Below are 13,671 nucleotides of genomic sequence, written 5' to 3' on the forward strand. Positions count from 1 at the left end.
CTTTCCCTCCTCCTCTGCTTTCCCTTCTGTTTCATCTCTCTCTTTCTCTGCGGTTTCCCACTCTTTGGGGAGGGGCAGGATTTCCTGCTCTGAAGTTGGTTGGTTTCTGGGAGGAGTCAGAAGACCTGATTCGGGACTGGAACCAGCTGGTCTGCCACCTGATACAAGAAGGTGAAACCCAGGCCAAGGAAGAAGGCTCTTAGGCTAGGACGGGAGCTTGCAGCCAGGAGGCGCTGGGAGAGGAGCCCCGAAGGGAAGCCAGAGTGGGCCAGTCCTTGCCGCAGGCAGGCGGAGAGTCCAGGGTTCCCCAAGGGAAGCCCATGGTGGGAAGGATTGAAAGTGGTCCTGGTTGCCCTGGAGACTTATCCATTACTGTTGTTAGCTCCCCACATGCCAGAGGCACGCTAGGCAGAACCCCGTCCCACCCTTAGCAAAAGCTCACTCTCACATTCCTGGCTTTGCCTCAAAGGAAAGTACTGAAACAAGACCTGGGTTTGGGCCGATTTTCCTTCTCTACCAGGAGAGACTCTAGGATCCAGTGTGCTCTGTGAGACCTGTGTGTCTACACATTTCTCAATTATAAACTCCTTAGGAAGTCCTCTAAGGACATAAACGATTATGGTGATCACATCAGCAGGAGCAGAGCATAGACGGTAGAGGGAAAGACAGGAACCTGCAACAAGATCTCCATGGGGTTGGGGCTCCATATTATTCCACAATAATTCCAGCCTGATTCACACCAATTAATGTTGGAGGATCATACTCCAGTTTAGAAGTTTTGTTCTTTTGGAATAAGGCATGGACAACAGTGTGCCAATTAAAAAGTTCACTTTCTTGGGACGCCTGGGTCACTCAGTCGGTCAAGGATCGACTTCAGCTCAGGTCATGATCTCACAGTTTGTGGGTTCGAGCCCCGCATCAGGCTCCGTGCTGACAGCTCAGAGCCTGGAGCCCGCTCTGGTTTCTGTGTCTCCTTCACTCTCTCCCCTCCCTGCTCATGTTTGCTCTCTCTCTCAAAAATAAATAAACATTAAGAAAAATTTTTTTAAAGTTCGCTTTCTTTATCCGTTCATTTATTCACTATTCAACAGATATTTAACGAGCACCTACCCCATGCCAGGCATTAGTGTAGGATCTGGGAACAGAGGGCTAGCCAAACTAGACATAGCCCCACCCTGATGGAGAGTATGATTGACATGGTCAAACAGTGGTGTCTCTGAGAGTAGGGGGCATAAATTTAAAGGAAGGACTGGAATTGTTGGGTGCTAATGTCTCTCTTGGAACAGCATCACTGGACAGATTTTGGACAGTTATCTTTCTGTTTCTTAGTCAAATGGGACATTGGTTCTTTCAACAATGGTTTTGCTTGCACTAACTTTAAGTATCCTTATCTATAGGCTCCCAGGTTTTTTTTTTTTTAATGGTTATTTATTTTGAGAGAGAGAGAGAGAGAAAGAATGTGAGCTTGAGCGGGGGGCAGGGGGAGGCAGAGGGGCAGAGAGAGGGAGAGAGAATCCCAAACTGTCAGCTCGGAACCCCACGGGGTAAGGTCATGACCTGAGCCAAAATCAAGAGTGACGCTTAACCAACTGAGCCACCTAGGCAGCCCTAGGCTCTCAATTCTTAAAACATAGAAGAGTTTTTTTGTCTTGTTTTTCTTTCAAGAGACAGTTTTCGTTTTATTTATTTATTTATTTATTTATTTATTTATTTATTTATTATTTATTTTTTTATCTAGAGAACCATACGTTCTATTGATTTCTAGCTTATTCACCCTCTAAGGCTCTCTGAAACTGTTTAGCCCCATATTGGACATTTGGGATTATTTTTATCTCTCATTAAATCCCCTAATTTATATTTGAGCCCTAAGAGAAAGAAATAAGAACTGAAAAAGACAAGTCTCCTTTACTTCAACTGTTGGGTCTACTCCAGAATACTCTGAAAATTTCCTGAAGTCTGTTTTCATTTTTATTTAATTTATAATTTTAAATCTTTGTCCAATGTACCTTTAAAAGAAAGGCTTCTGGAATTGTCTTTTGTACTGTATTTTTTCTTGCTTTCTTAAGGCACTTTTTTGTCTTTCATTTTACATGGCTGAGTTATTTAAAATTTTTTCCTTTCTTCCCTGCTGCTTTTAAATATTTTTCTACAGCTGAAGGACTAACAATTAATTGATCAATTTGGTACAGATCTGTAGCCCAGAGCAATAAGTACCTAATAAAATCCTGAATTATTTAACAAATTTCTCCCTGGCTAGGTTTAGGAAACTCTTTAATTACAACTCTTAATATGGCTCCAGACCAGGTTTTAAATTTAGCTCCTTTAAAAAAAAAAAAAATCGATTTATTTATTTATTTATCAAATGTTTATGTATTCATTTTTGAGAAAGACTGGGGGCAGGGGAGAGGCAGAGACAGAGCGAGAGAGAGCATTCCAAGCAGGATCCACACTGTCAGTGCAAAGCCGGATGTGGGGCTTGATCTCACCAACCATGAGATCAGGACCTGAGCCATAATCAAGAGTCAGACGCTTAACCGATTGAGCCACCTAGGCACCCCCAAAATTCCATTTATTTAAATCAAAAAACAAAAGAAACAAACAACAAAGCCCTCAAAACAGGTCACCCAGCTTCTTTAGGACTGCCTTCTGGTTTAGCAATTTTACAGTGTGATGGCTTTTTTTCCCCAGAGAAAACTCTGATAAAAGTATGGTCTATATAGAAGCAGGTAAAGATGAGTAGAAAGAGAGAGAGAAATGAAATGAGAGTGGGTGTCAGAAGGTATCAGAGTCTTTGAGAGAGACTATGCTGGAGTTAGAATTTTACTTTTTAGGCCTCAGCCTACCATTTAAAGAAGCAAACTACTGACTCTAGATTTCTGGAGTTCATCTTAAATGCCTTAATTTATTCTGGAGTTCCCCCTAAATGAATTAATTTACTGATTTTGACATGTCAAAAGTTCCTCCATGATGGCCATTGTTATTCTAACTCAGTTTTTGTCCTTTATCAAAGTAAGCACAAGAGTTAGAATCACAGGGCAGCTTTATAAGGGAAGTAGGAGTCCTTCCAAGAGGAGGTTGCAATTTTGATGTAGAAGAACCCAAGAAAGACAAAAGAGGCTGTTTAGTAAGAGTGTGTGCTTGGGTGCCCTTTCTAAGCAAAGGTTAGGAAAGGGCCATGCAGTCAATGACCTGACAATGTTTGACCCTGGAATACAGACTAAAAAATGACCTTCTTTCACATGTTGACCAGACAGAGAGTACTCTCATGAACGTTTTGTAGGGGACCCAAAGCTAAGTTTGGCCAATTGCCTTTTCCTGAATTGGGCATTCGTCTAATGGATCTGCAACTGTTATCCCTTAGGCCAGCTTGGACTGGATTGGCGGCTTATTGAACCATTCCCTATGAAACACTCCCTTATACCTATATTAGAAATAAGGTGCTCCAGAACAAAACGAAAACAGTTTCATAAGACAAGACTTTATAATATAGACAAACAAAAGCAAAGGGAAAGTGAGCAGCAGGGGAATAAGCAGTTTAATGACAAAAATAGTTATCAGATGGTATATCTCCCAAACTGAAGGTCTAATAACCTTATACAAAGGCCTAGGTATAATAATTTACTAGCATGTACACCTGTAAACTAAAATATCGAATTACTTTGTACAAACATTGAGGTCTAATGATTTTATACAAAGTTACTTGGTTATAAATCATATAGGTGGTGAGAAGTCAGTGAAACCACTGGAGTTCAGATTGTCATTGGAGCTGACTTAACTGGTAGCAGATAGAAGGACAGATAGAGTTTGGGCACAATGAACCCAGTAAGCTCATGTGTTGCCTTCTGGGAAACAAGAAAGTTAGAGATTGGCGTACTTTCCCAGACTTACGTGGGCTGACATCACCTATAGAAGCATATTTACTTGTTGACTGCCTGGCATTCTGAAATGTATTTATGGGGTGAGTCATTTACTGATTGGTTGACCCTCAGAAGTTAGGGACTATCACTGACTGGTTAGCTTTGTAAAAGTGTGTTAACTGAGGTGAGTTATCATTCATTGAGCCAATGGATTTAAAACTGATTCTGGATACTGTGATTATAGGAACAATCAAACTTGTCCTAAGAATGTGGCAATTAAAAAAAAAACTATTTAATGTTTATTTTTGAGAGAGAGAGAGAGAGAGAGAGAGAGAGAGAGTGTAGCGGGCAAGGGGTAGAGAGAGAGGGAGACACAGAATCTGAAGCAGGCTCCATCCGGGCTCAAAGCTGTCAGCAGAGAGCCCAATGTGGGACTGCGAGATCATGATCTGAGCGGAAGTTGGATGCTTAACCCACTGAGCCATCCAGGTGCCCTGAAACTTTTTTTTTTTTTTTGAAGTTTATTCATTTATTTTGAGAGACAGAGCAGGGAGGGTGAGAAAGGAGAGAAAATCCCAAGCAGGCTCTGTGCTGTCAGTGCAGCACCTGATGCAGGGCTCAAACTCACTAACCCACTAACCCTGAGATCATGACCTGAGCCGAAACCAAGAGTCAGACCAGACACTTAACTAATTGAGCTGCTCAGGTGCCCCTGTGGCAACTTTTTAATATTCTCACAGTTGATACCAACTATTTGTTTTCACTAGAACAAGTGTAAGTTGAAATTTGATACAACAGAAAATTACATATTTACTTATATTAATAGATCGGAGTTTTGTGGTGTTTTGTAAAGAGCAACGTGACTAATAAGTGTTTCACTATGACGAAGTTTGAGAACCATTAGATACCACCACTAGATTAGAGTGTTTCCTAAGAAGCAAAAGTATTAGTTAGATAACTTAATCAGGAAATAGTTTATTTTTTGAATTAAATTCATTATTTTTAATATTCATCCAGCAAGAAGGAAAATATTTGGCAACATGCTGAGAGGAAGAACACAGACACTGGAAACATAGAGAGGGTGTGTGTGTTGGGACCTCAAAGGTCATAAGACTAATCTCCCTCCAAGTTCAGAAATCTCCTTTCCAATTTATACCACCCCTCACAGATGATTTCCAATCTCTGCTTGCATGCTTTAAGTAATGAGGCACTTACTACACATCACAAAGAAACTCATATTTTGAATTATTCTGATTTCTTAATGACCTAAGATCTGCTTCCTTGTACTTCTATCTGATAATTCCAGCATTTTCAAGCCACATCAAATAAATCTATTTTACTGACTTTATTGGGTCAATATGGAAGCACTTCAGATATTTGGAGGCAATTGTTATGCAACACTAGTGTATTGTAACTCTAGTGGTCTATTCAATTGTTCTGTAGGTGACAGGGTTTCTGGATTCTTAATATGCCCAAGTCACTCTGATCTTAGCAGGTTTTTGTTTGTCACGGTGTCTCTTGAAATATAGCAACAACTTTCATTGGCTGAAAGCTTACTGTATGCCAGGTAGTGCTGTAAGCACTTTACATGCATTATCTCATTTAATTAGCAAAATTATCCCACAAGGAAGGCACAGTTTTATAGATGGGGAAGGAACTTAACTAACCTGAAGCGGGGAATTTATAAGTAACTTTTTCAAGGTCTTAGAGCTAGCAAACGAAGGAGTCAGAATGCAAACCTAAGCATATCCAGGCAATCTTATTTAACTTCTTTGGTTTCCTGCCTGCCAGATTATAAGGTAAAACAAAACCTCCTCCTCATCCCTTTTGCTTGACATTCCACTTCTACTACTAAGATGCTAGGTTTTTTAGCAGGCCCTTGTTGGCTTATATTGAGTTGGCAATTAGTGAAACACCTAGGTCTTTTTCACGTGATCTGCTGCTAGAATAAACCTTTATAATTCTGTGGCCATGCAACTGGATTTTTGGAACTAATTCTGTACTCTTTCTTCTTCCCTGTTCAGTTTCAATTGGTTAGCTTCAGTGCATGGTACTAACCTGTTGAGCCGTTTTGAATCCTGACTCCACTGTCTCAGCTCTGCATCAGCAACAGAATTGATACCTTCTGTCACTTCTCCTAGGTTGATGATAAAATTGCCAATCAGGATAGGGCCAAGGACCATTTTTGTCCCTGTGTTGGGAGAGAGACTTATATCTGACCATAGTCTTTCAAGATCACCTCAAAACCTTGACTCTGAAACTATTAAGCAAACCCTTTTTCCTTCCTTTACTTTAACCTGGCGTTTCTCAACCTTAGCCCTATTGACATTTTGGACTAGAGAATTCTTTGTAGTGGGCGGGGGGACCTGTGCATTATAAGATGTTTAGCAGCATTCCTGGCTTCCTTAGATGCTAGTAGTAATGCCCTTCCTCCCCTACCAGACAACCAGAAATGTCTCCAGACATTTTCAAATGTCTTCTGGGTGGGGGTGGGAGTGGGGGAAACAGAACAAAATTGCTCCTTGTTCTTTTGAGTATCAGTGCTCTAACTTCATGAATTGATTACTTGAGCAATCAAGTATTTATTAAGAACCTATTATTTGCCCAGGACTTGATACTTTCAACAAACACTAAAGAGGAAGAGGAAGATAAGGACCTTGATCGTGAGAAGATTATACTTTTTCCCTGGAGGAAGAGGACTCGATGGGTGTTAACCAGCCTTTTCTCTTTCTAACCTGGAGCTTCTCACTATGATTTGAGTTGATAAAGAGGAAGGTTTGGTAAAGCTAGAGATCCAATTAGTCATTCTTGTCTTGCTTTCTCTTTTCTTACCAGCTGGGAAGCTGGTGCTTCTTTCCTCTCTCTTTCTTTTATTAAGATACAGTTAGAAGAGGGGTGCCTGGATGGCTCCTTCCATTAAGCATCTGACTGCAGCTCAGGTCATGATCTCATGGTTCCTGAGTTCAAGCCCCACGTCAGGCTCTGTGCTGACAGCTCAGAGCCTGGAGCCTGCTTCGGATTCTGTGTCGCCCTCTCTCTCTCTGCCCCTCCCCTGCTTGCGCTCTGTCTCTCTCTCAAAAATAAAATCAAGGGGCGCCTGGGTGGCGCAGTCGGTTAAGCGTCCGACTTCAGCCAGGTCACGATCTCGCGGTCCGTGAGTTCGAGCCCCGCGTCAGGCTCTGGGCTGATGGCTCAGAGCCTGGAGCCTGTTTCCGATTCTGTGTCTCCCTCTCTCTCTGCCCCTCCCCCGTTCATACTCTGTCTCTCTCTGTCCCAAAAATAAAATAAACGTTGAAAAAAAAAAAATAAAAAAAAAAATAAATAAAAAAAAAATCAGTATTAAAAAATATATACAGTTAGAAGAAAGGTATCAGTCATAGGAGGCTCTGGTCTGGTGTGAGGTGGCAAATAGCCTTTCTGCCCTAGAACTAATCTGTATCTGCTGTTAGTGTGCTGTAGCTCAGAAGTTGATTTATCTTTTTTTTTTTTTTTAAGAAAGACAGACAACCACGTGCAACACCTCATATGGATGTGTCTGGAGTCTTGGAAGCTTGACTACCCTAGGTTCTCCTACAAATGGACCTCGAGAGCTTGTTTGGAGGTTCTAGCAGGGGAACGCAGCTACTCGTATACCCTTGACAGAAGAACGGTCCTCCTCTATCGGGGAAGGTCGTCCTCTTCGACCGAGCGAGCTCACAGCTTCAGGAGGGACGCACATGGAGTGGTGAGGGAGGAAGGGGACACCCGCCTAGCCAGCCAGATCAGCCGAATCAACCCTGGCGATCACTCGGGGGACAGATGTTGTGGCCAGATCGCCCTCACATCTGAGAAGTTGATTTATCTTCTGATCTTAAAATGCTAAGTCTGATGCAAGGTATAAAAGTTTCTCTCCTGCCACCCCTAACATGAAACAAAAACAAATCTTCAGCATACTTACAAGCGTGTAATATGAACATCAGGGTCCCGAACAGTGAAGCAAACGCTGACTTGGCTTCAGGGAGCTGCTCTTCCCACAGTGCTCCTGCCCCTTCACCAGCATGCTCCCCCTCCTTGCTATCTCTCCACCCCAGGGAAACATGGTCAAGGAATCAGATACTGAGATATAGTATAAAAAGATTTTTATTTCAAAATGCAAAATGGTGGTCACCGTAATAATAATAATATAAAAAGCATTTCCCCTCCTTCCACCCTAGTGCAAAATGGTAGATGCACTCAGATAGCTCAAAGATACATAGTTTTGTATGTGTCTTCCTGCAGTGCTGCACAGCAGCAAAACTCAATCCCAAACTCCTTTTGGTGGATCCGTGTGGTAGTTCAGTTCTAGAAGTCAGTGGCTTCTCAGATGTAAGTCCAAACAGCACAGGACTCCTGCTCTCTCCCACTTGGGCCTGACCCTACGCGCGCTCTCTTCTCACGCTCAGGCTATCTGTCCCCTCCCTCTGCCCGCTCCCAGGGGTCCTAGGAGGCGTGCAGCCTGTTAGAGAGCGCCCGGCTGCAGAGGACGGCCTCCTGCTGCTTGCCTTTCTCTAGCGGGGCCTGGGTCTCCAGGACCTTCCGTTCCCGGGCGGCCTGCAGCTCGGCCACCGCTGCCTCCCTGTCCCGCAGGCGGCTGGCGGCCGTGAAGGGGCTGCACACAGTCTCCACCAGGCCGATCACCACGCCGAAGAAGGCCAGCACGCTGCCCAGCACGTACAGCTTCACCAGCTTCCGACTGGGCTTCTGGGCCATCATCTCCCTGGCCAGCGGGATCAGCTCCTGCACCGTTTCCATCTCGGGGGCGGGGATGACCTGCGGGAGGAGCGGCGCAGGAAAGGGGCCCGTTCAGCCACGGAAGGATGGCCACGGCCTTCCCGAGCACCCTTCTCTCGGGTGTCCCGCAGGAAGGGGGACCCGCCCCGGACCCCGCCCAACCGCGCTCTGCCCCGCGGGGCTCACCTTGGAGGCGCAGCGCGAGCGGGAGGCAGCGCGAGCGGGGGGCGGCGGCGCGGTGGCGGTCAGCGCGTCCGGGGTCCGGCCGGCCTCTGCGCTCTCCTCCTCTTCGGCAGCCGCGGCTCTTCCAGGTGGAGACTCCGCAGCTGGCACCTTGGCAGCGTCCCGGGGCCGCTTATATCTTTCCTCTGAGACCCGCCTATCGGGCTCCCAGGGCCCCGGGCCAGCGCAGTTCTTGCCAAAGGAAGGAGGGGTGAGGAAGGGGAAGGGGCGGGGCGGGGGAGGGGAGGGACCGGGAAGGGCCCAGGGGAGGCGGCCGCGAGCAGTGCACCTCCAGGCGGTGTGAGCTGCGAGTCCCGGGCAGGGGAGACCGCGGCGGGGGTGGGGGGTGGGGTGCGGCCGCAAAGCAGGAGGTCCCACTCCGGGTCCGCACAAGGGTGAGGACCCGGCACCCTGGGTATCGTGTACAGTTCCGACGTGACTCCTCCTTAAGAAGTGTGGGTGGGTGCGCAGCTTCCCTTGTCTGGGGCGACCCTAGAGGGACCCCTATGAGGACATGGGTTGGGGGCGGAGGAGGTTCTACGTAACCGGAAAATCTTTAGTTTTTATTCCTAAGGGGTGTCATCTTCCCACAGGTGTGGGGATCGGAGGGGAGAAGGCAAGGGGAGGGATCATGGTTAAGGAACGGAACAGGTCTCCAGGCTCTGTGTGTGCTTGTGTTTCTTTCCGGCCTGACTGGTCTTATTCACAGGTGCTTGCATTGCTACGGTAACTTGATAGATAACTATTTATCGAGGGTACCCTTTAATTGCAGGTGTATGTGTGATATGTCTCTGTGCTTGCCTCTGTTGGTGTATGTACTTCTGTGTCAGGGAACTACCATTAAATCCAATGATCCCCACTCCTACTTGAGAAGTGCAGTTTGGGGGTTTGGGGGGACCTGAAGATGGAAAGGGGCTGTTGATAAATTTCCTCTGCGGGTCTGGAATGCAGTTAGTTTATGCTCTCAATAATTATTTGCCACTTCCCTGGGTCTGGGGGTGCCATACCACAGAGCCAGTTCAGCTTATGGAAACAGGGGCGGAAGGGTGAGAATAGAGGGTTTGGGTAAGAGTTAAAGAGACAATTCTTGGAGGGCTCCCTGCTGGCTCAGTTCAGAAGAGCATGTGACTCTTGACCTCAGGGTCATGAGTTTAAACCTGACTTTAGGAATAGACATTACTTAAGTAAGACTTAAAAAGAGAGAGCATTCTTTGAAGCAAGTGTGAAGAGAGTAAGATACATTTTGGCCTGGGTGAAAACATCCTCACCTTGGGGTAGGGTGTAAGGATAAAACTTTGGTTATCCACTTATCCGAGTTAGCTAGCAAGAGGGGAAAAGCAGAGGTAATTGGGCCAAAGGGCTGCAAGCAGTGAAGGGAGAGGGCAGGAGGAGGAGGGGGAAATCAGACTGGCCAGAAAATTGTAAAGGTCAGTGATGCAATCTTGCAACAGTTTGTCATAGGCTGAGTGCTGTGAGGAGGGACTGGGTAAAGGGCGGCTTCAGAGATCAAGTGTTTGAGTCCTTGCAAATTTTAACAGTAATCTTTTTTGGGGGGGGGGGGTTGGTGCTGAGGCAGTTTCCCAATTTGGTTAAAAAAGGCAACAATAATAACTACCCTATGCCGTGGCTATTAGTATTTCAGGTAATAAGATCTATATATGCTTGCAGATTGGGCAAGGTTACTTAAATAGCTTTTGTAAAATTCTACATTTTAGTCTGTACCCAAGCAGTCAAGGTGACGTGGGGCCCAACAGGGGTTATTCCTAGACGGTGGTGTCCTGGTGCTTATTGTTCTTTTAATGTTGTCAGACAGGAAATTTGCGCAACAAGGGACCAATTTGAGATTAATATCAATCTTGGCATTTTCTGTGAATCTTCCTTACAATTTTGGAGAAGTCTCCAATACCTGGCAGAAATGATACATGAGCTTTCTCAAGATTTGTGAGTGTTCCAAACATTGTGGCCTCTGGAAGAGTGTATGATGTGTACCTTAATATCAGAGCTTTCACCTGGTTTCTTCTCTGAAAGTGAGTCAGCCCAGCTTTGGACCCAAAACTCTGAAATTGACTCAATGGTAAGCATTTCCGGTATTTCTGTAAATCAAAGACGAAAACCGCATGTCTTCCAAGGTCAGCAGACTGTAATTTACCTACAGTTCCCCTTTCTTGTGATTTGCTGTGGCAGAATACATCAGCATCTCAGATAAGTTCTTCTCTTCCCCTCTTTGATAATCTGACTTTGACCCCCAGACCCCACCAGCTTGCTGGCCAGACGGAGACAGACACAGCAGCAGGAGGTATGGATTGGAGTTGCCAGTGCATTTGGTGCTTCTGGTTTAGGTGGTAGCTGGGGCTGAGTGGGAGATGGTGGGAACCAAAGGCTGAGGAATCCAGGGCCACCTCATGTTTAGGAATTTCTGATAGCTCCTCTGTCTAGTGGGGCAAGAGAACCCAACTTCTAGGGTAGCAGGTTAGGTAGGGCTTGAGAAACTAAGCATGTGCTTTGTGCTGATGTCACTTTAGAGATGTAAAGCCTTGTGTTGCATCACACAGGTCAGACACAGGTTATAGCTCTGAAGGCCAGACCAGCTACAGGGTCATCAACCATTTCAGTGTGCCTATGGCTAAGGGGTTTCCCTGAGTGCAGGAATTAACAGGGCTGAGAGTGGGACAGCTCTGGGTAAACTGGGATAGTTGGTCACCCTACCCTGGAGTCTATCCTAACATTTAATTCTGCCATTTCTAGGAAGGTAGGAAAGGCTAGTTTAAAGTGTGTTTGTTTTCAGGGGGCCTGGGTGGCTCAGTTGGTTAAGCGTCTGTCTCCTGATCTCAGCTCTGGTCATGATCTCATGTTCGCGAGCCCCACGTAGCACTCTGTGCTGATGGCATGGAGCCTGCTTGAGATTCTGTCTTTCCCTGTCTCTCCCCCTCCCCCACTCACTCTCTCTCTCTCTCTCTCTCTCTCTCTCTCTCTCTGTCTCTCCCTCTTTCAAATAAATAAAACTAAAAAATTTGTGTTTACAGGGGTGCCTGGGTGACTCAGTAGTCGGTTAAGCATCCGACTTTGGCTCAGGTCATGATCTCATTGTTCATGGGTTCAAGCCCCATGTCGAGCTCTGCGCTGACAGCTCAGAGCCTGGAGCCTGCTTTGGATTCTGTGTGTGTCTCTCTCTGTGTGTCCCTCCCCTTCTTGCACTGCATCTCTCTCAAAAATAAATAAATGTTACAAAAAATTTTTTAAAAATTTTGTTTATTTTGCTTTCCAAATCCCTTTCTCCCAAACATTAAAATACCCAGAGCCATCTGCAGAGGAAACAGTCACAAAGGTACAACAGGTAGTCTTAGGGATAAGTGCAGAGGTGGGATAGAGCTGTCCCAACAACTGTGCTTTGGGGAATGAAGGAACAGGAGACCGAGGCCTTTTGGATGATTGGTTGTATATGAACTTCAAAGATTAGTATTATTATTTTGTTACCAGCTCCTTGCTGCCTAAAGTCACTGCTCACCCCTGGTATTCCAGGAGGCAGGAGGGAGAAGATCATCCATCATAGAAGATAGGATAAAATCATTTGTAAATCTTACACTCAGTCCTTAGAGTTACTTTCATCTCATGTATGCTAGTTGGAGAGGTTTCTCATCTCTCAAATATCAACGGATGATTTTTATTTTATTTTTTATTTATTATTATTTTTTATTTTATTTTTATTTCTATATGATTTTTAAATTTATACATGATTTTAGTTTAGTTTATTTATTTTTAAAAGTTTATTTATTTATGTTGAGAGAGTGAGTGGGGGAGGAGCAGAGGGAGACAGGGAGAGACAGAGAATCCCAAGCAGCCTCTGCACTGGCCCCAATGAAGGGTTTGAACTCACAAACCTTGAGATCATGACCTGAGTCCAAGTCAAATACTTAACCAATGGAGCAACCCAGGTGCCCCTTAACGGATGATTTTTAAATCTACACTCTAACCTTTATCTTCCTCTGGTTTTGTAGATTAGAGTTCTAGAGGCTAGACATTTCTGTGTGAATCTCCTGCTTTTATCAAAAACTTAACACACTTTAAACAAGACTCCCGATATTCTCTGTACTCTTACAAATGAAGTCACCTCAGTATCCTTGTGGCTAGCAGTGCATCTCCATTTTACCCATTCTCTGGGCCTGAGATACTGTGGCATTTTCTTAGAGAGGCTTCTTTCCTGACGGCTCTATCCCACCATTCCCTACTTAGTGTCCTATTTATTTTCTTCATAGCATTTAGTACCTGACTTTATATTGATGAACTGTTGGTTTGCTTTTGTGTTGTCTTCCATGTTAAGCTTCAGTGAGGGCTGGGACTTTGTTTTGCTTTTCACTGTGTCCCTAGAACCTTGTATGATTGTTGACATATAGTAGGTTCTTAATAGGTAACTATGGGATTAATTAATGTCTTCTCCGTTGGACTGGCAAGGGAAGGACTATGTTTATTAAGTTTGCATGCAGTCAGATGTTTAGTGTATGCTCAAAGAAGCATTTAGGGTATTTTTTCTTTTTCTTTCTTTTTTTTTTTTTTTTTTTTTTTTGGTAGACTCTATGCCCATCATGGGGCTTGAACTCACAACCCCTTGATCAAGAGTTGCAAACTCTACCTACTGAACCAACCAGTAGGCATCCCACTGTTTTTGGGTTTTGACAGTTTTCTTTTCTCCTTGTCCTTCTTCTCCTTCTCCTTCTTCTCCTTCTTCTTCTTTGCCTTTCATCTTGTCCTCTGTAATCCATTTCAAACACTACCACCAAATAAATCTTCCTAAAATTAGATTTTTATTCTTTTTTTTTTTAAATTTTTTTTTTCAACCTTTATTTAT

The 13,671-nt window shown here is 44.6% G+C and overlaps 2 protein-coding genes across 4 annotated transcripts in view; one reads left to right on the plus strand and one right to left on the minus strand.

Annotated features, from left to right (window-relative positions):
- Positions 1–7,967: 7,967 nt before the first annotated feature.
- Positions 7,968–8,867, minus strand: G0S2 (G0/G1 switch 2). The gene is made up of 2 exons (XM_030303071.1): positions 8,793–8,867; positions 7,968–8,645 (listed from the first exon to the last, which is right to left on the minus strand). Exon 2 carries the CDS (start codon positions 8,625–8,627, stop codon positions 8,316–8,318), a length of 312 nt encoding a protein of 103 aa, XP_030158931.1. The 5' UTR covers positions 8,628–8,645; positions 8,793–8,867; the 3' UTR covers positions 7,968–8,315.
- Positions 8,868–8,952: 85 nt separating this feature from the next.
- Positions 8,953–13,671, plus strand: part of LAMB3 (laminin subunit beta 3) — a 62,286-nt gene continuing 57,567 nt past the window's right edge. The window contains exon 1 of one of the 3 annotated variants that reach the window (XM_030303053.2): positions 8,953–9,039. The gene's annotated coding sequence lies outside the window, so the exon portion shown is untranslated. Of the gene's footprint in view, positions 9,040–9,173; positions 9,224–9,921; positions 10,903–13,671 lie in introns of those variants that run through there. The other 2 variants (XM_030303052.2, XM_032591725.1) reach the window with 2 other exon arrangements.

The sequence above is a fragment of the Lynx canadensis genome, chromosome F1 (genome assembly GCF_007474595.2).
Source record: "Lynx canadensis isolate LIC74 chromosome F1, mLynCan4.pri.v2, whole genome shotgun sequence".
NCBI classification, from domain to species: Eukaryota; Metazoa; Chordata; class Mammalia; order Carnivora; family Felidae; genus Lynx; species Lynx canadensis.